The sequence below is a fragment of the Macrosteles quadrilineatus genome, unplaced genomic scaffold (assembly GCF_028750875.1).
Source record: "Macrosteles quadrilineatus isolate MER2022 unplaced genomic scaffold, UCM_ALF_1.0 Scaffold_8__2_contigs__length_117827958, whole genome shotgun sequence".
Lineage (NCBI taxonomy): Eukaryota > Metazoa > Arthropoda > Insecta > Hemiptera > Cicadellidae > Macrosteles > Macrosteles quadrilineatus.
Genome location: NW_026542601.1, coordinates 39,576,076 through 39,602,841, shown reverse-complemented (window position 1 = coordinate 39,602,841; position 26,766 = coordinate 39,576,076). Strand labels below are relative to the sequence as shown.

At 36.3% G+C, this 26,766-nt stretch overlaps 2 protein-coding genes across 3 annotated transcripts in view; one reads left to right on the top strand and one right to left on the bottom strand.

Moving 5' to 3' along the window:
* Nucleotides 1–261: 261 nt before the first annotated feature.
* On the bottom strand, nt 262–23,881 carry LOC128999629 (lysosome-associated membrane glycoprotein 5-like). Its single transcript, XM_054426225.1, has 8 exons — nt 23,792–23,881; nt 21,119–21,234; nt 19,944–20,025; nt 19,502–19,632; nt 13,125–13,238; nt 6,850–6,937; nt 5,805–5,999; nt 262–4,846 (listed from the first exon to the last, which is right to left on the bottom strand). Exons 1-8 carry the CDS (start codon nt 23,838–23,840, stop codon nt 4,686–4,688), a joined length of 936 nt encoding a protein of 311 aa, XP_054282200.1. The 5' UTR covers nt 23,841–23,881; the 3' UTR covers nt 262–4,685.
* Nucleotides 23,882–24,719: 838 nt separating this feature from the next.
* Nucleotides 24,720–26,766, top strand: part of LOC129001785 (macro domain-containing protein RSc0334-like) — a 29,514-nt gene continuing 27,467 nt past the window's right edge. Inside the window, exon 1 of one of the 2 annotated variants that reach the window (XM_054429228.1) lies at nt 24,720–24,760. Coding sequence is in view for 1 of the 2 variants with exons in the window: in XM_054429227.1 (XP_054285202.1) it covers nt 25,152–25,160 (9 nt within the window). In the remaining variant the exon portion in view is untranslated. Of the gene's footprint in view, nt 24,761–25,079; nt 25,161–26,766 lie in introns of those variants that run through there. The other variant, XM_054429227.1, reaches the window with a different exon arrangement.

Sequence of the window (26,766 nt, the reverse complement as noted above, 5' to 3'; positions counted from 1 at the left end):
AAAACATTGTAAAAACACGAAGTAGAAAAGACAGATAATTTAATTTTTTCTTATTGCTCTAATAAGAAAAGTACCTGTTTAAGTGTTAATACCAAAATGAAATAGGTAGTTTGATTTAGAAATTAAGGCTCTTCAATTCTTATTTTGCCTCAATCGACACTTGGAGTTGGATTTATTATTCAGTATTTGAACAAACTAAATGGATATGAGTAAGTAGGGAAATCATAACAATCGTTGAAGGAAAATAAATAAACATTTCAATAACACTAATCAATTATTTAATATATTAGCACTTTTATAATCTTTTTAAACTCAGTTGACATAAACGAATAAATAACATGGAAGACGATTGAATAATACAAATCACTTAACGATCTTTATAGCACACCCAATAATGCTAAGAATTGACTAGGTACGAAGCTACGATGTCACTGTCACGCTTACATCAATATCCTAGTCTCTAAGATTCATATTTACACATTCTTTCAAAACTAGCTTCTATAAACAAAAGACAGCATGATGCAACATTTTAGGTACAGTAGAACCTCAATAGGCTGAATGTTAACATTACATAGTTTAGTCAGGGTACTTAAATTCCAATTAAAGAAATGTTTCCTAAACATACTAAAACATGTTACATTAATTGTTTAAAGTATTTATGCGTTTTATAAAAAACGTTGGATGATCAGTTTTATGGCGATTTATTATGCCAATGAGAACTATTATATGGGAGCAAGCTGATCTAGTGGTTGAGCGTGCGACTTCTGTTCCAAAGATTCTAGGTTCAAACCCTGCCAAACACCAATGGATTCTATCTAAGTGATAATGCATCCAAACCTCTAAATATAGCCTGAAGTAAATGTTTGAATCAGTTCCAAGCTAAAAAATAAAAAAGACGGTTTTGTTTAAACTTGCAATAGATCAAGGAACAGTGCATTTTGAACAAGGAAATATGAAATATTTCAGCCATATCTATGGATTTGATAAATATTGAGGTTTTACTGTATAAACTTTACAGAAAAATAAAGTGAACGGGAAAAACTTAGGTAATTTATATACATTTTCTTGGGAGTATCATAAACATCAGAACCAATTATAAGTTACATTGTATCAAAAAAATACTTAATCTAATGAACTTGATCTGATATTTGTTTATATCTTTGTTAAAACTTAAAACATTCGTGTTAAAAAATTCAAATTGAGTTGATTATTACTTTCATGCACTTGATTAAGAATTTCCCAATTAATTGTATTTATTTATCCTAAAACTAATTGTATAAGTATTTAAAAATAATATCTATAATTGCTTGGAAACTACAGAAACAAAATTATCAGTATATAGCACTAGTAAATAAATTTGTTCAATTTATTTTAAATTAAATACTTTACCCGGCAGTAAAGATTTGTACGATGCATAAATTTAATTTTTGAGCTCTATAAATGCTCGACTAGCTACCAAAGCATTAGCCCCTTACAGACTGATACTAACACTAACAATAAAATAATCATAAAGCAAGATATATACTTAATATTATTTAAAATTCTCTTTTATACAGAACAAACAACAATAAACAGGTCATACAAATTATCTCCTTTGTTTTTATTTTCATATTTATACATCAGAGAATGTTTTAAAGTAAACTTCAACCTTTGAAATTTGGAGTAATTGTCTATCTTTCCTTGCCTGCGTAAAACAATAATAAGTTGGAGTAGTTTTTTTTTTAGATTTACTATTTAAATAGAGTAAAAAGTGAGAGGGGTCAAAATAAATACAGAAAATGTATGAAATCAGTAACATTAATCTGAATACATTATTAATCGGTTTGTTTGATTAAGTACACCTATTGACATTATAATAATGGAGAAAGTGGTACTGTAAATAGTAAAACAGCAATTAATGCAATAGTGCTTAGACAACAATAACAATTAATTATACTTAAATTATATGTACATTTCTTTTGTAGGACTTAAGCAAAGTTGCAATTTTGAAGCATTAGCAGAATAAAATGATTTATGGAATTATTCTTTATTAGGATAATTAAATTGGATGTTACTTCAAAAGATAAAAAAAAGTAAGGCTGATCCTTAAGGTTTAGTTTGCAAGATATGCTTGTTATGAATTTTGTGAGAATTATAGTGTCAAAATAGAAGCTAGTGCCTCCTTAGTAGTACTTGGGCCGATTGCTAAATTTGTTTAAGTCCTAGCTTTTTCTTAAAACTAATTATACAACATGATGTGTCACTTCAAAACAACAATTCTTGTTTAAAAACTTTCACATGCTGTGAAAGTTTTGTCGAACATTAAAAATATAAAAATTATTCGTAAATATACTCAGCTAACATTAACAACTCAAATACTGTAAATTTGTCTGCCATAATTAGAGATTTTATATTGTAATACTATTATTTCATAACCACAACAATTAATTATTATTAATAGGCTAACTAAAAAACTGATTAGGCAATAAACTTATAAGTTTTTGTTTGCTAAATTATAATATTTAAAATAATTATGTGAGTTTAAATTCTATTTAGATATTATCACTAGAAATATACTTTTGAAAGGAAATACTCTAAAGTACAGCACACACTTTGTTATTTTTCAAGTACAGTAAATCATTAAATTGAGAAACAATTAACTTGTTTTCATTCAATAACAAAATGTGGACTACATCAGGATCCTTCTAGTAAATGGGAGTAGTAGTGTCCTTCAGTGATAGGTACCTATAAATATTGGCTACAGCTGGTCCATATAAAACAGCAGTCCATAAAAAACGTTTCAAGACTTTGGGAAATGAATCCTCATACCAAAAGGAAGAAAAAAGTGTATGTGTATGTCCGAAAATGCATATTTACCCAGTTATCCGCCATTTTGTTTTTTATACAAACATATTTTTATCTGTGAAGTTTTTCATTCAATGATTATGAAATTTGATAACCATGTTAACATACACAAGACCTATTATGGAAAAATAATAAAGTTGTTCCAATTGTAAATTTCAAAATGGCGGCCGTTTGAACTTTTATAACTTAAATAAATCAAAAACGGCTAATACTATGAAAAAACTTCAAGAATACTTTTTTTAGCATTTGCTATTCCCTATCAGACGAAACCAAGATCAAAAATATCGAACGACAAATAACTCAAATAGGACGTTTTTTAGCTGTAAGACCAGGTAAAATTAAGGGTTCCCCGACTAATTTTGCCTTATTTTAACACAAAAACCGTTATATTTCAGCATTGACAGTTATCTTTTGTCCGATTTTTTTGATCTTGCTATCGTATGATAGGGAATAACAAATGCTAAAAAAAAAGTATTCTTGGCATTTTTTCATAGAATTAGCAGTTTTTGAGTTAAAAAAATTCAAACGGCCGCCATTTTGAAATTTACAACCGGAACAACTTTATATATTTTTTTATAATAGGTCTTTTGTATGTTAACATGGTTACCAAATTTCATAATCATCGAATGAAAAACTTCACAGAAAAAAAATGTTGTATAAAAACTAAGTGGCAGATAACTGGGTATGATTTTTCGGACATACCTTCACATAAACTCTTTTCTTCCTTTTAGTATGAGGATTCATTTCCCAAAGTCCTGAAACGTTTTTTATGGACACCCTGTATATGGGATGTCTACTTCAGTATCCAATAGTCAATGGTAATACAGTGGAACCTCAATAACAAGTCCAAGTGTCATTTTCAAATCCTCTAGAATCACATGTTATTTCAAACCTTGATAACAAGTCTTATTTAATAATCCCCATGAAAGTCTTGTTATCGAGGTTCCACTGTACTATTTTTTCAAATGAGGATTGAGTTAGTATAAAAATATTACACTGTCCTTTAGAAAAACATAAAACAACTCAACACAGACTGGTAGCCTACTACAATAATAAAAAAAAAATAATAATTATAGGATAAGAGTTAATAAGTAGTCAACAGTAGTAAGTTACAGATTGAAAATCTGACTAGAGAGGGTTGTAATATATAATTAAAAAAAAAAAAACACCCTATAGTAATTTTTTTTGTAAACCATGTGAATAAAGGCACAATTTCACAAAAACTGTTATTTTATTTATCAATGGCTGCAAACAAATAATTTGTTTAGTTGGTAACAATATAATCACTATCCACCCAGGGTAGTCTAGGAGTGATTCAACAATAGCTTTATTCTTATATATAAGGATAAGAATACAGTACCTCGATAGTACAAATTTTTCCCCTACCTCTTGAAATTCATCTTATAGAGGTTTGACTGTATTTATAAATGAAATTAATATTTTGCTTGTGCTTGAAAATAATGTTGCGAATTTGGTTGAAACAATCATTAATAAAAACAATAAATAAATAAGTAAAACATTAACTACCAGTGCAGTATAATAGGTTAAATAAGTTGTTATACCAATGAATGAAAATTTACAAAATTGAAGAACAATCTTTTGTTAACTCCACCTAGCAATAGAAAAGTAATAGACTTAAAATCGCAACCATGAAACATCCATGTTTTCCATCCATTAAAAATACTGTACACAATTTTAGTTCAAAATCTTATTTTGATAAAACTTGTAAATATTGAAAACAAATATCTAGTGGTGTTTGACTATCGCTAAAACAATGAATTAGTTACCAATAGGAGAAAGTGAGATGGCTTAGAGTAATGATGAAAGCAGCACCGAGTTGATTACTCCATGGTGTCATATTGGACTTTCTTGATCTTGAAGTAGCGGAAGACGCTGTAGCCGGTAATGGTAGCGAGGCAGGCGGCGGCTAAGATGCTGCCAACGATAAGAGGTGCCGTCTCACTGCGGTACGTGCTTTGTCCTGGTGCCGGGCAATGGTATTCTGGAAAAGCGGCACATGCTAATTTATCTCTGGATTAGGTTGAAAACAATGTTCTGAATTTGAAAATAAATTGAATACTAAACTGATAAGCAGGCGATTAAATCTGTAAATTATGAAAAAATGATGACTTAACTCCAGTCAATACCTTAAAATTTATTTTAAAAGGTTGTTGTTGCTTTTCACATTGCATTTTGTCCACATAGGACGGTTCCCCTCGCATACATTTAAAATGGCAATAAGAAACTACTTTTCCTGTTACCACAGAAATTGAGACACTAATAATGGGTGAGCTTTGAAATTCCTTTGTCTTAGAATACCGCCCCGCCTGCTAGCTCAGCCACTCGGTGACACGCTATTGTAGTTCTTAGTCATGACCAAAGTGCTGTGCTGACACCGACCAAGTCTTGATTTGGAATGAAGTAAAAGTCACTCAGAGCAAGGTCTAGAATGTAGAGGGTAGTTAACGGAGAATCTCTCATTTGAATGAATAAAGGAGATCTTTTTTGTTTAAGGTCGGGCATTGTAATACAAAAAAAAAAAAATTTGGGACATCTACTTTATAGTTTGGCCATTTTGAAGCTGAATGCACAATTTTGGAACACCTCACACTCTTGGCGATAAAATTCTATCAGTTTTGAACAAAATGTCCAACAAAAACCATAATATAGATATCACTCGAAACAAATAGGTTTTTAATTGCAGCACATTTTAAAACTTTAATATTGTGACAATGGGCAGCCCAATGATACATGTGCTGTGACGGCTAGACTGTCATTGAGTAGACAAAGGCGTCTATACTAGAAAGTGTGCAATTAGCGTAAGGCGGAAAGGTTTCTGAACAGTTTTCGTACGTACTATAATAGTACCACCCAGTCACAGGATATATTTTGTAAAACCCACTTTATTGCAGATTTAACCCTCAGATTAACTAGGTTTTACCATGATTTTGCGCACAAACCTGGACCAAAGTTGCTGTTTTTAAATATAAAGGGTTGTACTTCCAGCTCTCGTAGCAGCACTGTGGCCTTAATGTCGCTACGGGGATTGGTCAGCTTGACCTCTAGTTCTCTCAGACAGGTGTAGGCCTGACCCACCGGAGTCACGTACAACAACGCGCTGTGACTCTTGGGGGTGGACAGTGTCAGCTTCTGATCTGCAAAGGTGAAACAAACAACATTAGCTTTTCATTAAATTAAAGTGATTTATTTTTAGAATATAACTAGCTGTACCCCCGGGCTTTGCCCCGTTTAACTTCATAAGTATTCGCATGGCTCAATCACGTCCTGGTTGAAGTTTGTTCGCTACGCTCACTCACTTTTAGGTTGGAGCTCGTTCGCTGCGCTCACTTGCCTTCAGATTAGCTCGTTCGCTACGCTAACTTGCCAATGCTATTGAAAATCATAGAACAGAACCAACATGTTTAATTGAAACAGCTGTTAAGATTCTTTAATTCCTTTTAAATATGAAAATTCATAAGGTTAACATGGGAAACTCCAGAGCCACTGGGGCGGAGCCCGAAAGCCCGATCAGAATAAAAACTACTTAGTTTTCTTATTTAATGCCCAAAGAATCGGTATACCGATTTTCAGCCTCCTAGGTTAATGGGAAGTGGGAGAATTAGTGATGAGTGAGTGAGTCAGTCAGTGAGTCAGTGAGGGCTTTGCCTTTTATATATTTAGATGAGGGAAATAAAGCAAATTCATTAAACAATATTGCTTGTAGATGATAGACTTCCACTGTTACAGTAGATCATCAAATCTAGGTCTTCGGGTGGTGACTACGTTGTTAAAAGAGTGAAACTAGAGGCTGACATTTTGGATGTGTAACTGCTATATCCATCTTCGGGGCGAACTTATTCAACTTATCTTTTAATGATGTGGTCATCACCCGAAGACCTAGATGTGATGTGATTGCTTGTATTATAATACTTAATGGATTAGGACGAAAATTGTTGGTGGTCAAAGTCAAAAGACATGGTTGGAACATCAAATCAAAAGTTTTACCTGGATTTTTAATGTGTTCCAGTCGAGAGCTTCCAGCGTCAAACCACAATTCTATTTTGTCGACAAACCATCTCTCTCCTCCAGGGGTCTGAAACATATCCAAATCTGTTAGTAATATTTAAATTAGAAAACAACAACTATTTAATACGGTAGTAAAAAACATTTCAATCTTTTCAGTTCTATAGTCTCAGAAAAGAAGAGGCAACAAATCGAGCACAGCATGACTCCGTAAAAGAAGCTAGTCTTGTATTTACATTCTTGTAAATACAATCAATCGTTTGTATGTATTATCTATATATTTAATACGCTAGGCATCTCCTAACAGACAGTGGAGAAAGAGGAAGCGAGAGTCCTTGAGTTCTCCTGGGGAAGGTTCAGGCGTATCACCGATGCGTAGAACCGGATCCGATAGTAACCCTGGGTCGTCTCAAAATCCTCCTTCTAAGAGAAATAAAAACTCTAATCAATCAGCAGATGGACTCGTTGCAGGAAAGGCCAGCTACAGAGATCAGCTTGTGGGTCACAAGTTGGCAGTAGCTCCAGCGGCCTATCCCGATGCGAGATTCTCTGTTGAGGAATGTGATTTGTTGCAGGACAAACTGATGGAGTTGGTGTTTGGTGATGACGGCGCCAACATTCCTCATCAGTTTGAAAAAATTTACCATGAGAAGGGTGCTCTTGTCGTAACTTGTGGTAATTCTGAAACAACTGACTGGCTAAAGAGGGTGGCACCGAAGCTGGCGCTGGGAAGTGAGGGGAGTATGGAGGTCATTGTAGCAGACTATAAGGATCTGTTGCGCACGACCAAAGTGCTCCTACGCACTGACAGGCGCTTGGCCAAGGTCGAAGCCTCTAAAGTGTTTGTTCAGATTGAGCGACAAAATCCTGGTGTCACGACAAAGGACTGGCGCGTCATTGGTGGGAAGAGGAAGGATGATCATCAGATTCTTGTTCTTGCTATTGATGAAATGAATGCGCAGGTTCTGAAAGATCGTGGCTGGATTATCTATCTGGGTCTGGGGAAAATACAGCTCAGAGTTATCTCTGGTGCTCCCTCTGATGACTCAGGTCCTTCAAGCGAACCTACAACACAGTAAGGCTGCCACGGCTGTGTTCTGTCTGAGCACGGTTAAGCAGTCCTTAGATTATGCCTTGATTCAAGAACCCTGGATCAATAATTTTAGAATTGCGGGGATGGGAACTATAAAGGGTAGCATCTTCTCTGCATCTGTACCACACCCTAGAACTTGCATTTGGGTTAAAGAGGGGCTAAAATGTAATCCAGTTCTAGAGCTTTGTTCGAGGGACGTAACAGTAATTAAGACTGTATGTACTAAATCCAACATAAATCTGCTGCTGGCCTCTGTTTACATGCCACAGGGCGACGATGGACTGCTCCCATCGGCCGAGGTCAGAAGATTGGTCGACCTCGCACACGAGTCTGGATCTGAACTCGTGATAGGCTGCGACTCCAATGCCCATAATACGGCCTGGGGATGCAGGGACACTAACAACCGAGGTAGGTCACTTCTAGAATACATAGCTTCTTGCGGCCTACTTGTTGCAAATGTAGGCTCAGAACCAACTTTTTTAAGCAGGATAGGCCAATCAGTAATTGATCTTACCCTGTGTTCGGCGGGTATGGCTGACAGGATTATTGACTGGTCAGTGTCCCTTGAGCCATCCCTGTCTGATCATAGGCACATTGTCTTCGGGTTGGGGAATTTCTGCGGCGAGGTTCGCTTATTCAGGAGCCCAGTTAAAACCGACTGGGCATCCTTCAGAGCTGATCTTCGGGGCAGAATTGCCTCGAACCTGAACACATCTCCTATTAACACAGTTGATGCGCTTGACGAGGCGGCAGATCGTCTAACTAGGTGCATAGTTACATCCTTTGAGGATAATTGTCCTTTGAGCAAGGGAAAGAGCAACAGGGCTAGTTGGTGGGGTCCTGAACTTGCCTCTCTTAGGAAGAGAGTAAGGGCCCAATTTAGGCGAGCAAAGATAACCAATAATTGGGATACATACCATACAACTCTCACAGAATATAACCATGCAGTACGTAAGGCCAAAAGGCTCTCATGGAAAAATTTTTGTGGAAATTTAGAGAGTATCAAGGATACTTCTAGAATACATAAGGTACTTGTTAGAGACAGGCATGTTACTTTGGGTGCCGTTGAGGGACCGGATGGTGTAATGGCTTTTGAACCTACCGAAATACTAAAGGTTATGGTAAAAACTCATTTCCCTGGTTGTATTGTTTCTGAAGTGCAGCAGGAGGAGGTGAGTCCAGAGCGGCCTAACCTGGGCCGTCGTGCCACTCATTCTATGTGGAGCACTGCTTGCCGCATAGTCACCTTCAGCAAGGTAAGATGGGCTGTTGGCTTATTACGACCCTTCAAATCGCCGGGTCCTGATGAGGTAAGACCTGTTTGTTTGCAGGAGGGTCTTGATACAATTATACACCCACTCTGTAAACTTTTCAGAGCCAGCTTAGCGTTAGGACACATTCCCTTAGGGTGGTGTAATTCGCGTATCGCATTTATTCCTAAACCAGGAAGGGATAGTTACACTGACCCTAAGTCATTCAGACCCATTTCTCTATCTTCTTTCTTTCTTAAGATCCTAGAGAAGTTGGTCTCAAGATATATGATGGATACAGCTCTTAGGACACATCCTTTACATATTAATCAGCATGCGTATGTCTCAGGAAGATCATGCGAGATTGCGTTGCACCAACTTGTAAGCAAGTTTGAGAAAGCTCTAGAGAGCAGTGAAGTGGCCCTGGGTGCCTTTCTCGATATTCAAGGTGCTTTTGACAATACTGGTACTCCAGCGATTCTTAATGCGGTGAGAGCAAGAGGTTTTCACGGTATAATATGTAGATGGATTGAATCCTTGCTTCTCAGTAGGAAGGTTAGGCTCTCACTCCACAATGATACGATCGAGGCAAGAACTACTCGAGGATGTCCTCAGGGGGGGTTCTTTCTCCTCTACTTTGGAATTTGGTAGCAGACGACCTTATAAGGACCCTCAACGAAAGTGGGGTTTTCGCCTTAGGTTATGCTGATGATGTTGCAATCCTTGTGGTTGGAAAGTTCCACGGAACCATAACTGACCTTATGAATAGAGCTTTAAGGGTAGTGGACCGTTGGTGCCAGGATGTTGGGCTCTCTATAAATCCCAGGAAAGTTGTAATGGTACCCTTCACAAGAAGGAGGAAACTGGACGGGATCGGCCCACTAAGACTGCAGGGTACTGTAATAGAGCTGCAGAATCAGGTGAAGTATCTTGGTGTAATTTTGGACAGATCACTTCACTGGGGACCACACCTTCAAAAAGTCATTGAGCGTGGCAAATGGTCCCTTATGGCATGCAGGCGGATGGTAAGTGGCACATGGGGGTTACAGCCTAAACTTATGCACTGGCTGTATGTATCTGTTGTTCGACCCGCCCTTACATATGGTTCGCTTGTGTGGTGGCCAAAGATGGAATCAACTATAGCTGTCAAAGCTTTAGCAGGAGTTCAGAGGCTTGCTCTTATTATGATAACTGGGGCAGTAAGTAGCTGTCCTGGAGCGGCACTTGACTGTCTGCTTGACATGCTACCTATTGACATTTATATTAAGGTGGTAGCAAGTAAAACAGCCCAACGCCTTAGATGCGAAAACTTATGGATAGCCTCAGGGAACAATAAAGGGCACTCTAAAATTGTTCAGGTGGTACATAATGATGAATTGGACTTACCTTCAGATCACATGTCCAAAAAATACTCCTTTGGAAAGCCTTTCAAAGTACTAATACCAGATAGGAAGGATTGGTCTGGCGGAAAAGGACCCATACCCACAGGTGACTTAGAATGCTATACTGATGGTTCTAAGATCAAAAATGGGGGCACTGGAGCAGGTGTGCATTGGATGAATGGAGGCACTGGTATTTGTCTTCCAATGGGGGTGTACCCAACTGTCTTTCAAGCGGAGGTCACTGCCATTCTAGTTTGTGCTCAAGAACATCTTAACAAAGATATCAGAGACAAAACAATCAATATCTTTACTGATAGTCAAGCGACCTTAAAAGCATTAAACTCTTACGAATTCAACTCCAGGCTCGTGTGGGATTGTCTTGCTTCTGTGTCTGAGTTGGGTAGGAGAAATGACCTTACGCTTTGCTGGGTACCAGGACACTCAGGCATTGAAGGAAATGAAGCTGCAGACAGATTGGCAAATACTGCCTCTGCGACATCATTGTTAGGCCCGCAACCCTTCTGTGGCATCTCACGAAACAGTGTATGTTCTGCGATTGCGTCATGGGCCAAGGAAAAGCATCGCAAACGCTGGGTCGATGTTCCCCTTCTTAGGGTCAGCAAGCTTACTCTGTTTAGGCCTTCCAAAAAGGTTGCCTGTGACCTCTTGAGACTAGACAGACGAAGAATTAAATTAATTGTTGAACTGATAACTGGTCATGGAAGATTCAGGAAACATCTACAACGGATGGGCTTATATGATGGTGAACCGATCTGTAGGTATTGTGATAGGTCAGAAGAGACAGCTGATCACTTACTCTTTGATTGTATTGAGCTCTCTGACGCTAGATCGATAACTCTTGGAAATATGGCTAGAGGTAGATTTCTTCCTGAGGATGAACTAATTGGGAAGCTACAGGCATTCATTGGGCGCCTCAACTTGTAGGTCAACAAGAAAGCAATTAAGTATCTGGGGTGCGCAATAATTCGATTTCGGATGAAGTGCTTTAAGGTCTCGACCTGCCCCTGTCAGATAAGATAAGATAAGATACGCTAGGCATATTTTTGTCATAATTGTTTTGGAGTGGTGGTGCTACCGATCACCATGTCCAAGGTGTCGTTAGAAAGGTCTTGGCATGTAGTTTTGCCATCAAACAAAAAAACTTTGGAATTCCATCAGGGCTCTGCCCCAGTGGCCTTCAAAGTTCCCATGTTATTCTTAGGGAGAACATGTTTGTTTACATTTGAACAGATGAATACTTTCAAATTGACACTAATATTTGAAACAGCTGGTTATACAAAAATGTTGCACAAAATGAAAACATAACCAAAAAAAAAGTTCCACATAATGGAGACTATAAGATGTTGACCAGGACGGCCAACAGGAGGAGGTCGACAAATTTTAACTGGTAGACGAGAACGAAATACAAATAATACTATTGTCGTTGATAGCCGAATACAGCAAGCACCCCAGCCGTCTGAAGATTTAACATTCAATTTAGGACTGTTGGATAATTGCTGCACAAGCTGTTGATTTTGGAAGACAAGGAGGCGGGTAATACTACATCGAAAACAGAAGAGAGGAGATATTAGATGAGTGGCAAATGCGTTGGGAGCAGAGGATTTTTTTATGTTAACGTTTTAAAGGTAAACTTTCGTATGTATACCTAACATCAGAAAGAGACTGGAACAAGATTGGGAGATGGGCCATTATGAAACGCAGTTTGTCACAGGACATGGAAAATTTCAAGGTGATTTTGTGAAGATATCACATGGTGGAAGAGGAGGTATGTAGATGTGGAGAAATAAAAACCACGAGTCACGTATTTATAAATTGTTCACTTCAGGAGACAAATAGGAGAGAACAGGAATAAGTCTTGGATAAGATAGGTTTAGAGATGAGAAAATAAAACATGATGAGTGACAAGGAAACAATTGAGACGTTTAGAAAAGTAGCTAGGGAAATACGAAAAACCAGGGATACATACAGGCGTTAACATTTAAAAAAATAAACAAACAAAAACTAAGAAAGGAAAGGAATGAAAACTTGCTCATGAAGGGGAGAGGAAAGGTTAGAGCGAATCTCAATGATCCCTATCGCTCAGGGCGGTATGGGGAAGGGAGTCGTGCTGTTGCTGTTAGGCTTTAGGACACATAATGTGTCTGGAAACCTAATGCTGCTATGAGTAAGGCTATTTGTAGAAACACTATTTACATTAAATGTTGATTATATCGATCTCTTATGTAGGCTACATCTTGAGTATTTTCATAATCTTTGAGTCTTTGAGTAGAATATTTTAAAGTCATCAGAAATTATGACTGTTATTCGTTTTAAAATAACGCCTGTAATTCTTAGCAATTGCTCGAATTTGAGCAACAGGTACACTAGTATATCATCATTTTAAGCCATATACCAACCTGCAAATAGCAGTGATTCTGAAGAGTAAGTCTGTTATAAAAAAACTAAACTACTTTCTATAATAAAACACATGAGGTATTAATTTTCCCTAAAACAATCCCCTATGCTACTTACCTTTTCAAAATACCATTTTAGATTAAAATCAGGCCACTTAAGTTCCAGTCGTGCTTCGTCTTCTAAACATGTGCCGTCTGTTTCCGCTGTTTCAGGCACATAAATGTCTTTAACCTGAGGAAATTAAATAAGTTAAGTCATCTCATAAACAATACATAAATAACTCCTTCCAAACTACATTAATAAGTCGCAATGCATTAGGTCATCCTATTCAAAGAGTTATGATAATTAGAAAATGTTTGTTTTCACAATATGATTTTTTGGTTGTTGTAGATATTTGTTTAAATCTTTACTTGCAAAATATAATATTTAAAAATATTTAATCTTTACCGGCGTTGCTCGGGTAAAACAAAATTCACAATAATGGTGATAAAATATATTTTTTGATTGAGTAACATGGTATCTTGAAATGAACTGATTCAAATGATCAGTATCTCAAATGAAAGCATTTATTTTTAGGGGCATTTTAAGACCAAGACATATAAAATATCTTAAATTGTTCTATTTCTAATACAAGAATATTAAACACACATCTTGTTTCAACAAACTCTATTTCCAACTCAACTAATGTTTACCAAAACTTGTTTACAAAAATCATCTGTCAACAAAAGATATTTAAACACCAATAAATCAGATGACTAAAAGAACATACTTAATACAACATCCCGCCTCAAGATGTCTACATCTTCATGAAGCTCGGTACCACCTCGGTATCTTGATGGACCTTCCGTAATGGGTAACTGTGCCAGCGTCTGGACGATCACTTGAGTTGGATGGACAATTAAGGACCGTAGATGAACAGTTTGAAAGAATGCAATCTTCTCCGTAGTATGGTGCAGGAACTAAGAACTTCTGGTTTCGTCGAATGGTTTTCTTGTCAATGTCCACAAGGTAGGAACGTGGTTCGTTCAATTTCCTGACTACTTTACCATGTCTACGTAAATCTGTGATCCATACCATGCTTCCCTCTTCTAATTCACTTAAACCCCTCGTTCCATGTCGTTTATCAAATTGCATCTTATACTTCGACTGGTACTTATTCTCCCTCTCAAAAAAGTCTTTATTTTCCACAGGATTTCCAACCAAAGTAGATGGAAGATTGTCTCTTATTTTCCCTCCAAACATAAGTTCTGGATTCAATGGTTCACTGTGATTAGTTGAGTTCTGAATACACACTGGACACGATTTGCTTTTTCTTTCTATTTCTTGAGAAATTCCAGGCCACCACATGGTTTCCAAAGCATGTTTCCTTGTTTTTGTGATTCCCAAGTGTCCACTGTGAAGCCTCTCAAGCATTTCCGCTCGTAGTTCATGAGGTATTATCATCCGAGTTCCTCGAAGCAATAACCCATCAATACAACTTAACTCGTCTTTCACGTTAAAGTATTCTTGAATCTCATTAGGTAAACTTGATTTTCCAGGCCATTCGTCTAAAATTTTTAGCTTGAGTTGTGCACATATTGGATCCCTCATTTGTGAGTGGAGTACTTTTGTCACATTTTCATCTGTAGTGTTTATTCTAATCATACTGATTTCATGGACGAAGGCTTCCACTTCTTCTGTCAATTCGCCATCTTCATTAGCCGGAATAGGACATCTCGATAGCAGATCTGCTATGGCAAGGTCTTTTCTTGGGGTCCAGGTCATGCGATAATCGTATCTCATCATACGCATTCGGAATCGCTGTAGCCTCGGTGAGAGCTCGTCCAAATTTTGTCTTTTGAAAATTGAGACAAGCGGTTTGTGGTCGCTCTCAATTGTGTACACTTTACCCATCAGGAAACATTTTAAACGGTCACTTGCCCAAGTGCACGCAAGCGCTTCTCTCTCAATGTTACTGTAGTTTTCTTCAACAGGCATTAGAGTCCGAGATATATATGCCACAGGTTTCTTGTTTTCTCCTTCAACTTGTAGTAAAACCGCACCAAGACCTTTTTTTGAAGCATCACAAGAAAGAATCGAGGGCTTTTCCGGATCGTAAACAGTTAAACATGGCTCTGATGATAAAATCTGTTTCACTGTGACAAAAGCTTTTTCCTGAGTTGGTCCCCAAAAGAAATCGTTTTTAGTCTTTAACAAGCTCGTAATTGGCTCTAAAATCTCACTGCAGTTCGGAATAAATTTAGCCAGAAAAGTGATCATGCCCATGAATCTCTGGACTTCATCAGCATTACTTGGGGCTGGTAAGTCCACAACTGCTTGTACCTTGCTTGGATCAGGCTTGATTCCTTCCTTAGACAGCACAAACCCCAAAAATGTCACAGTCTTCTTGCAGAACTCAGACTTCTGCTTATTCAAAGTGATTCCATTAGCTTACACTCTCTCTAGAACGGCTCTAAGACACTCGTCGTGTTCCTCTTTCGTTCTTCCCCATATCAAACAGTCATCAATAGGCACTAAACAGTTCTTTGCCCCTTCTAAAGCTTTTGACATACGGCGCTGAAACTCTTCATGAGCAGATGTAATTCCAAAAGGTACCTTACAGAATTTATACCTCCCGAAAGGGGTGATAAATGTTGTGTAATCTTGAGACTCCTCTGCAAGGTTCAGTTGCCAGAAACCGGAATTCGCATCGATCTTGCTGAAGTACTTGGCTCCCGCGATCTGGGACAATGAAAGTTCAATCTTTGGAATAGGATAAAACCGACGTTTCACACTGTTGTTGAGTTTGGATAGGTCCACGCAGATCGTAACCCCACCTCTCTTTTTTGCGCAAACTACCATTGGTGCGCACCAATCAGTCGCGTGTTCAACTGGGACAATCACTCCTTTTTCAAGCATATTCTCTAACTGCTCTTTCACCTTGCTTTTTAAAGGTATTGGTACAACCCTGGGGGTAGATATAGCATAAGGAACTGCATTCTCCTTCATTTCTATCTTGTACTCTCCTTTCATATTTCCCAATCCTTGAAATAAATTAGGGTACTCAGTAACCCAGTCAATATCTGATGAATCTACAGAAAAGATCCTCTTCACCAGGTTCAGCTCTTCACAGGAACGTCTGCTAAGAAGTGGAACAGTGATCTCCTCAGAAATATACGCATGATCATAAATTGATACACCCTTATGTTCAAGCTTCAGCCTTAAAGTTCCCAAAATATTGATTCGTTCTTTCTTCTTTGCACTGTACACAGGGGATTTGCACTTTCCTAGAGGCAGAGTCTTAATAAAATCACCAAGAACTCCTACTGGAATCATGGTTACATCAGCGGCTGTGTCAAGTTTAAATTTTATAAGCCCTAATACTTGGTTTCCACAGCTTGCTTTTACCTCCTGGGCCCAGGCTCTGTCATTGTTTTCTATATTCCCGATGAAAATCTCAGGAACCTGTAGATCTCCACAGTCTGAAACTTGCTGTTCGATTTCTTTAACAACGTTTTTGTTCTTTCTCATCCACTTTTCGCGGTAGGGACAGCATCGAAAAAAATGTCCAATCTCGGAACATTTGTCACATTTGGCTTTCCTAGCAGGACATTCGGCCAGTGATCCGTGCCAATCATAACCACATTTCCTGCACTTCTTTGTATTTTCTGCATCCTCGATGTATTTCTGGTCACAAACTCCTTCTGTCCGATTCGGTTTACCGTTTTGAACTGACGTTTTATTTACCAAAAAAACATTAGTATTGGCAAGTTCACGTTTTTGGCGTTCTAGCTCCTCATGTTGGCGCAAGGTATTAATTGCTTTCTCCAGAGTCAATTGAGATTCCAGCTGGAGTCTATCACTCAGACCCTCATCTTGCATACCAATAATGAGGACGAGAAGCATCATCTCATCATTTAGTTCACCCCATGCACACGTTTTCGCAAGGCCATGCAAATCTGTTATAAATTTTTCAGATGGATCACTCCCTTGCTTGTGTCTCAAAAATTTTGATCTCTCATAAATTATATTCCGTCTTGGCACAAAGTATTCATCAAAGGCCCTAAGAGCCTTGTCATAAGTATTAGGTTTTGGTGAAAACGAATCGAAAATATCTTCACTTCTACTACCCATTACAAACAAAAGTACATCGATTTGCCGAGCGTCGGAAGTGCTATCCAGACCGCAACCCCGTCTGTACCTTTGAAAGCGATTCCTCCAGGAATGCCACTCATTCGGAGTAAAAGAGAACGTTTCTGGAGTTGGTAACGTGATATTGACCATCGGAGTAGGAGTATACATAGCTGCATCATTTTCTCGGTTCGTATGTCCCAATGCAAAACCTCGTGACTCATCTTTAGTCTTTCTAGAGTCCCTTTCTGAAACGTAGTTGAGTTCACTTTGGGTGTCGTCCTCACCGTTATCCTCATACTGAGTATTTAGTTTTTTTCTGCCCTTACTTGACATTATGCGTGGTTTTAGACTTTCAGTTCGATAAAAATCCACTAAGCTGCCACCATGTTCTATTTCTAATACAAGAATATTAAACACACATCTTGTTTCAACAAACTCTATTTCCAACTCAACTAATGTTTACCAAAACTTGTTTACAAAAATCATCTGTCAACAAAAGATATTTAAACACCAATAAATCAGATGACTAAAAGAACATACTTAATACAACATAAATAAAAATAGAACTACGTACCATTGATTGCAGTTAAGTCCTAAAATAATTATAATTATTGTTGATTCCTCATTCAGCAGCATGCTTTAGCACAGAAAACGTACTACTATAACCCAGAATGCCAACCGCATGGTAAAAAGCATTAAGCGGTTTGCAATAGCATAGCAACGCTGGTGGCGCTGCCTACGGATTGACAGGCAAAGCTCTCTCAAACCGCTTAATGCTTTTTACCATGCGGTTGGCATTCTGGGTATAGTAGTACGTTTTCTGTGGCTTTAGGTAGGTTCGATCTTAATAATCAATAGCTCAAATGAAAGCTGGTATTACACTGGAGGTTCTTAGAGCAAAACATATAGGATATTGTAATTATAACAGGTAAAATATACATCTTTAATTCAAGTAAGAATTTGAAAAAAAATAAATTTTTGTTTTTTGGTCGGGTAATTCAGTACCATAGGTAGATAACTGAATGATGATACTTGGTGGCAAAATCAAGACTAAAATTATGAAAATTGTTCGGGTAGAAGAGCCAAACGAACACGGAAAAGAAAAACCAATAATTTTTAATACATAGATTTCCAGATCTTTATGAATGATCACCTTACATAAATGATGCTGTCTATACAGGCAAATAATTCATTAATTTGAAATAATGAAACAGAGGACATAAATACAAAACATATTCTCTTATTTTTCTTACAGAATTGAATTAAAATTAAATAAGAAATAAGATTGATGGTGATATTTTATTCCGCAAGAGTTAGAATGTAATAGTGAATAGTAGTTTTAATTCAATAACATTTCAAACTGTAACAATACAATAAAACAATCCCTCCTGGTTCTAGAAGACATTTTTGTTCCTAGACCTATGGGAGGCTGTTATAGTAGATTCAAAAGTTAGATTTTGGGACTGATTTAATGTTGACAAAAAAGACACAGCTTTTAATTAGGCCTACACACAATACTAGAGAGAGCATCTGCAGAGAGGCTTTCAAAGAACTGAAAATCCTTCAGGTGACATGCCAAATGTCCAAATGTTTCAATTAGTTTGTTCTTTGGAGGGGTTAGCACTTTTTAGGACAGGAAGGAAGAAGTAATAAATGCACACTCCTTTCTTCAGTGGCGGATCTAGAGCATTCACAAGGGGGGGCGAACCAGGGAGTCAGGGGCGGTTCGGGGGTACCCCTCCGAAAAATGTGTGTAAACTAAGTCTCCTAAATCACAGTTTTTTACCATTTCTTTGTCCAAAGTTAGTGTGACAAATTATTTTACGCAATTTGTATGCACTACTGTATTACATGCAGTAAAAAATATATGTATATGTATGCCCGAGGGGGGGGCGGTCGCCCCTCTCGCCCCCCCTCTGGATCCGCCACTGCCTTTCTTCTAACTAATTAACTAATTACAGTACCTATACAAATAGTTCCAGGTAGTAGAAAGCACACAACAAAGTACAAAACTCAATAAACTTGAAATTTTGCACCTAACTTTTATAAAGGGGCTTCTTCCAGGAGAAAGGAGTTGAAGAAGAAATTAAATAGGAATAGGTACTGATATTCTACTTCTGAAGAAGCCTCATAGGGGTAAAATATCAAGTTTATTGTGTTGTGAAATTTTGTATGTGCTTTCTAATACCTGGAACTCTTTTCTTATGATAAGTTAATTGTGTGTCCATTGCTTTTTCTTTCATGTCATCCTATGTGCAACTGTCAAATAAGAAACCTAGAACCTGAAGAAAACCTGGCTTAAAGGACACCCCCCTTACATATTCTTTGCTTTTAGCAACAACCAAAAGATAATTAGAGTTTGGCAAATCCTGATAACTTACGATCTCCTCTTTTAGCCTTGTGGTGTACGTGAACTCTATGAGAGCGTCGGTCCTTAGCAGGATGCATGCTGTGCCTCCCTCTGCGTTGAGACGATACAAAGTCTTTGTGGTTACTTCCGGTGCTCGTGTTGCTAGGGAAGAAAAGTTAATTTAAGTTATATTTTATAACAAACTATTCTTTCTATCATAAAACTAAATAAATTTTGTGAACAGACTCTATAGTTTGGGAAGTATTGTGGAATAAAAATATTACCAGGAGATCAAGAAATTATATGGGTACAAGGGTGCAGTACTGTTACAGGACACATATGAGTGGTTGGATTGGATATCAAGAGGCTAAAACAGGTAAAATTGTATCTGATACTGAATCAAGATATCCAATTTGATCTATTATGTTTTTAACGCACATCAACTTGATTATAGTAAATACAATTTGACTTACTTGTTGTTTTGCTTATTGCTTCTTTCTTTTCAAGGGGTTTCTTGGTTGAAACTTCTGTGAGTTCTCCAGCCTCTAAGGTTACCTATACAAGATATCATATGTTTAATTAGTTAGGCTAAACAACAAAGATTTGTATCATGCCAGTTTGTCCGAAAAAGTTGCTTTTGTGGATTCAGAGTATTACACGATCTATAAAAATACTTTTTTGTGCTATGTCACTTTATTGCTCTTAACCCTTCACAATAAGACATATTCTCAAAGTTGATTTGCTATAAATAAAAAAAAACTGTGATCTAAACCGGCTTTTTACCGACCACAGCCTGTGTAGCATCCTGAACCTTGAGTGTTGAAGATACAAATCTTTTATTTTGTACCTATGGTCATGTTATTTATGGATATTTTAGTGCTGCAGAGGCAATCACAATAATAACAGCCACAGATGTTTAAAAACATCTACCAACCTTCTTTCATCCTGAATGTGTAAAGTTGAAAATTCCCTTGATTACTGATGATACAAAACTGTAGGAAATTGCAAAATCCAAAGCTAAAAGTCATTACAGAATCAACTTTTGCTTTTGATCCAAATCTTTATTGTTGCTTTGGCAGATTTCCTTGAGGCTCTTATCTTGATAGCCTCAGACCTCTACACTCCATCTCCATGGTCTGGTCATTAAGTGGTGTCTAGCACTAGTGCTGGTGTCCAAAGTCAAAGTCCAAACACCCCCCCCCCCTCTCACACATGTAACTACAATGCTCGCTGTGGAGGATAAGCAATATGAATTTTCGTACATTGCTCGCCACTTGGACTCTTTTTTGTTTTTTTAAGTAGGTAATTCTGGCACAACCTACAAGAGCTGAAAGCGCACGGTTGTACAGAGCATAAACGTTTTTCCTCTGTACCATACTTCCCTGTGATCAAACAAAGCAAATAAGAGGTGAGCCTTTAGAGTACAAGAATGCAATGTATATTACAGTACTCATAATAATATATTATAGTGGTGCCACACTGCTATGGGACTGTAAAACCAACATTCCTGTTTTCAATTCATAGTCTCAACGCTATAGATAGAGAGACATATGATTTCTCCTAATTCTAAAACAAGGACTAGGCTAGTCAAAGCTACTAGGTACTTCTATAACTAATTATATTTTTGTTAAATGTTATTTTTCCTTACTTTGGCAGATTTACTTGGAGGTGGTACTGTAACAACAGTTGCCTCTGTGGCAGAAGGTTTAGACTCTACTGCCCTGATGGACTCGGTGGCGGCTGACCATGAGGCTGCTAAAAGACCTGCAATGAATAGATAACTTCAGGAGTTTAAATCTAAATGAACTTTACTTTGAAAAGTGGAGTCTGATAATTATTTCTTGTTAAATTTGTGACCCTGTCACAATCGTAATAATATTATGGCAAAGGGAGTCCCTACAACATAAAGTTATGATCAATTTATAAAGGTAGGTATTTACTTCATTAAAAGATTGTTATACTTTGTGTGCATATTAAATGTTGGTAAGTTAATAAATGCAATTTTTACAAAATTATGATTGGACCTGGCACTTCCTAAAAAAAATATGTTCTACATTTACATCATGGACGGTTATAGGAGTTATGGGACAAGTTGAATTGTTTTTAGCTTCGAACTATTATTTTTAATTCCCCATTATCTCAAATATAATTTCCTATAGGCCTACATTAAATCCTCCAAAACGTCTCCACACTTGGAATTTTTTGACTTGAGGAGACTGATTGTAAGTAGATAATAGATATTTGAGTGAAAATTTAAAAACGTACGTTTTCATGTCCCTGGCCTTTTACTTCGTAGCTACTGGATTTGTAGTTTATTATTATGTGTTTTAATATTTTTTGGGATGGGGGCAACATGTTACACACATTTATTTGGTTTTAAATAGGTTCTAGGTATTTTTTTCGTATTTTTAAAGTCTCGAAATTCACGACCATGACGTGTCCCTAGGGTACATTTTCCAACTTTCACGCTGTTTTTAGACTAAATATTCATGCCGAAATGTATAAAGCCATATTTTTATGTCATCAATGGTTATTAAACTTACAAAAAAGGAGCATATTATAATTTTATTGTCACTGCAAACTGACTACCATGACATAATAAGTCTGTCCCTCGATTTGGCGTCACGACCATTTGGGAAAAATTTTCAACTTTGGAGCACGACAGTGGCAAGCCTGGCGTTGATGGAGTCAGTTGGTTTTAGAGACTAGTTCGGGGTGTACGTCAGGATTGTAGTGCCGGTCGTTTCGAGTTGAAAGGAGGAATTACAAGATTAATACAGGTAAGGTTGTGTTTTTTGTAATTTTGGTGTGTCCATGACCGTACATAGTCATTCGATGAAGTAGACATGGTGTTAATTTTTGTTTATAAGATATTTCAGTTGCTAGATTAACCTAGAAGTCCACTTTGTATCCTCGAACATGAGGTGCAGAGCTACCGCCAGAACAGAGCCAAATAACACGTAATTTCACGACCAAAGTTTCACGACCATCGCGGGTTTTTTCACGACCTATCCAGCCTTATGGATTATAGTGTGTTTGGTCGTGACAATAACTTTAATATAATTGTAATTTGAACAGTTTAGTTCAATTGAAACACATATTTTTATTATAACTAACAGTATAATTAAAGGATTGTTTAGAAAGATTTAGATTTTTTTAGAAAACTCGCGACCGTACCGCTTGTCCCTGACCATCACGTTTATAAAAATTTCAAAAATTAAAATATCGTCATATTTCAATGTTTTATACACAAAAGAAGCACGCCTCTATGCAAACATAAAGATTTTTCGGGTCTCAGGTAAGTTTTTTCGGAGTTATACAAACTTAAAAAGATTTTATTGGCTTTTTTTCAATTTTTTTGAGTTTTTTTATTTTTTTCTAGAAAGACCAAATATACTAAAAGCTCAGTGACCTTTTTAATGTATAATGGTCATAAAAGTAAATTAGTTTATAGCAAAACATAGTTATAAAAATAATATTAACTATTTTTAATATTCATTTAAACGTCTGTTATGGTCGTGACAGGATTTTGTGTTTTTCCACTAAAGATGCTCTTTAAAAAAAAAAACTACCAAAGATATTGCGTTACCATGGACATTTTATGAAACTTCAAATGTCAATGAAATCAAAAAAAATAATAAAAGTTTTGAAAAAAGGGGAAACAAATTTGCAAAGTGTTTTTCCTGAAAACGTACGTTTTTAAATTTTCACTCATTTACAGTAACTTACCACAAAGTTAAACGAAAAAATCAAAAAGATTAAATACAAAAAATGTAAAATGTTGTACAAACTCTATTATTATACAGAATACACTATGTAAAAAAGTTAATCAAATTTAATATGATGATGATGGGTTGCTGATTACACAATTAATAAAACTGCTAAAAAATCATTTACATTTTGTCTCAGTTTCAAGAATTAAATACATCAAATCTCAAGTTACTAAAATATTAGTTACAAATAACATTATTACATAGACCAAAGGACGCAAAAGAATTTTTGTATAGAACCAAATTCAATTCAAATCCTCTTTGTTAAGCAATAAAGATGTATATATGATTTACATAATTACAGTTTCTGACCATCTTATTAAGTACTAAACCAATACCACATTGATTAGTTATTTAGTAATTTATTGAGGGCTTAAGATGAAAAAGTTGAAATTAATGTGTGTGTAAACTCTCAATTTTTGCTTCAAAAATGACTAAATGTTAGGGTTAGAATCGACATAATAATGGCGTTTAGCGTTGTAAAATGTTTAGAAAATCATACCGTAGTATTTTATGAACTATAAGATAATGAACAGTTTATAACTACTTACCTGACAAAAATACTAAAATTTGAAATATAGTATTTAGTTTCAGATTCATAGTGAACAAAAAGACGACAGCGGAAGGTATGAGGCAACGTTCCCTGCCTAATCCAACAATCAATACTCTACCGTAGGCGACCTAAACCCCGCTTGCGCGAATTACGAAGATTGTTTTTGTAATGTATCTATCCTTGTTAAAAGATAAAACTAAAATATTAATATTGAGTAGGTGCTTAAAAATATTGAAACTTATGAAAAGTTGCAAATTCAGATAATTCGTTCGTTTGAGAAAACTTGAATCAATATTATATATAAATATATGTTTTACTCAACAATGATATATGGTTATATTTAAACAGAAACGTTACCTTTAAACTTATTTGCCACATTTTTATATTAAGTAAAGAAAGTTATAATAAGGGTATCTTATATATAACGTGGACTTAATTAACGAAAATTGAAGAACTTTTTTTATAAGAGCTTTAATTTCTCCCTTTCAAATATAATGGGACTTTCTTATTTTGTAGAAAAAAAAACTGAGTAAAACAGTGACATTAATTTATTTTATTTGATAAAAATGGAAAAGTTGGCATTCAAACACGGCCATGTACGAGTAATATTTCGGGATTATATTAATTAAAAATTATCAAGGGATTAAAACAGATTTTTTAATAATTGTTCGTTAACATTTTATGAAACAGTCTGTAGTGTGTTTATGATGAATGAATGATTGTTGTATCACGTTTTTTATATAATCATAATCGTATCGATATAATCAATGATATAGTGTTCTCAGAAATAGTTTATCGATACGATAGTAGATACGATAGCACGGAAGTTTGTTTCTCTTTGTTTTTTGAACCTATCCTGCTCCTGCGGAGTGGCGTGGTGGGGGTAGTCAGTACCAAATACCAAAATTGTTTTGTTTGAGTTTTGAGCTGTGTAGTTGTAGTTGTAATTTCAATTTCTTCATCAACTGTGAGTTTTTAGGTTATGATTGTAATACTAGGCTCCTTAAAAAAATAATTATTCCGGCCGGATTGTGTATTTTTTTACTCCAAAATTTTTACTTAATTAACGTTTTCCAGAATCGCTCCAGATTTTTTATAAAACCTCTCCATTTATTTATTGCTTTAGTTAAGAAATCAAGAAGAAATAAAGCGGGAGTTAAGCTAGGCTACAGGCTATTGTGGTCTTTATAGGCTAGTAATCTAATCATTCGTTATTTAAAACAAATACTAAACTGATTTAGGAAATTATCACATTAAAAATATAGGCTAATTTTGTTAGTTTGAAGAACGTGCCGACACTGCTTTTGTTTAACTCATTTAAATTGTTATTGTATACATTTGATAGGCTAACCACTATCATGTGCAAGGTTAGGTCTAGTTTTATTATTTTTTTGTGGATTTGTAAAACTAAACAGAGTATGCCTATGTTTATAAATGTTTGCTGAATTGAAATAAAACACAAGTACCCTAGCTAATTTAATTACTAGACACACTTCCATATCTGTTGTCTAAAACAATCGAATGAAAAATTATTTGATATAAGTTTATCAATCATTAATTTGATTCAATATATCGTTTGGTTTGTAGGTTATCCCACAGATAATAGAACACCATTATTGGTTACCGGTACCTTAACGTAATTGGTTCCTTAGTCTCTGGTTAACCTAACTAACCAACGATACCTACAGTATATAAAATGGAATGGTAATTATTAATAATCAATATTTTCATTCGGTTGTTTTTGACAACAGATACGTAAGTCTATCAGTTTCCCATTATGGTAATCACTTAAGGGTGCGCTCTACCCCTGCTGTTTTGCTTAAACGAGTGGGTCTGGGGCTTCAACAGTGTTTCCGAAGGCAACACTTAACGTAGAATCTAAGTTATGGTGGCATTTTGAAGGGGTTGAAGTGGTTTCAATATGTTTAATATCATACCATGAAGCCTGAAAATCTTCTTTGAATGTATATGAAAAACGGAAATTTTAAACTTCTTTAACTAATTATAGAATTTATTACTTTAAAATTCTAAAACTAGGGTCGCATAGATTGTTCTTTGTTCTGTAAAACCCCATTCATTATTTTTTACTAGCATGTATGGGTAGTTTACAAAGGCAGTTGCCGTGAACGTCTTCAAGTGTTTCTCGCGGCGCTGTTCAATGGCGCAACATAGCTACTGAATCCCGAGCTGAGGTAGAGCGCACCCTTAAATCTAAGTAAGGAATCTGGTTAGTATTTTCACATAAAAGTCCAGTTAGCTTAATCCAGAGCCTATTTAACCTAACAGCACTCAACACATAAGTAACTTTTGTAGCCTGTACAAAATTTAATCCAAATTCCGTAGTGAGAAGTTGGAAAAATAAAGATAGGTAGTTTACTGCACATGAATGCATCTTTGCCTTCCAATGCTTGATTTATAAAACAATTAGGTCTTGGACTGTTGTTTTGGGTGTTTTGTAGGCTACATTCCTCTCCTCTCCATTTTTATTTTGTGATTTATTGACTCACTAACACAATGACAACTCACTTAGGCCTAGTTTTTATTTTTAGCTTAACACATTCAATGCTGAGTAATAAGGGCATGCGATCTCCTGTGGCAAAGCCACTATGGTGTTTAAAAAATTTCCAAACTCCTATTCTAAACTCATAAGCCGCTAGCCTACATACGAGAAAAATGTATAGGCGTAAACAGGTGGCGTCAGAGGCGTAACTAGTCTGACTACACCCCAATGCAAGTATTCCCTGTGCGCCCCTATTCGTCTAGACTCATTCTCCTCCCCAATAGTCTCCAACGAAACCAACAACGACATTTCTCCGTATTTCACTACACTACATTGTACAAACTCTATTTAATTAGAGAAGGATTCAATCTTTGGTAGTTTTTTTCACTTTTTCATCTTGTTGTTTTTTCCTTTTACGGAACTCGGCACCACTAGGTCTTTTATTTCCATCCATTTTGTTCAGTATTTAACAA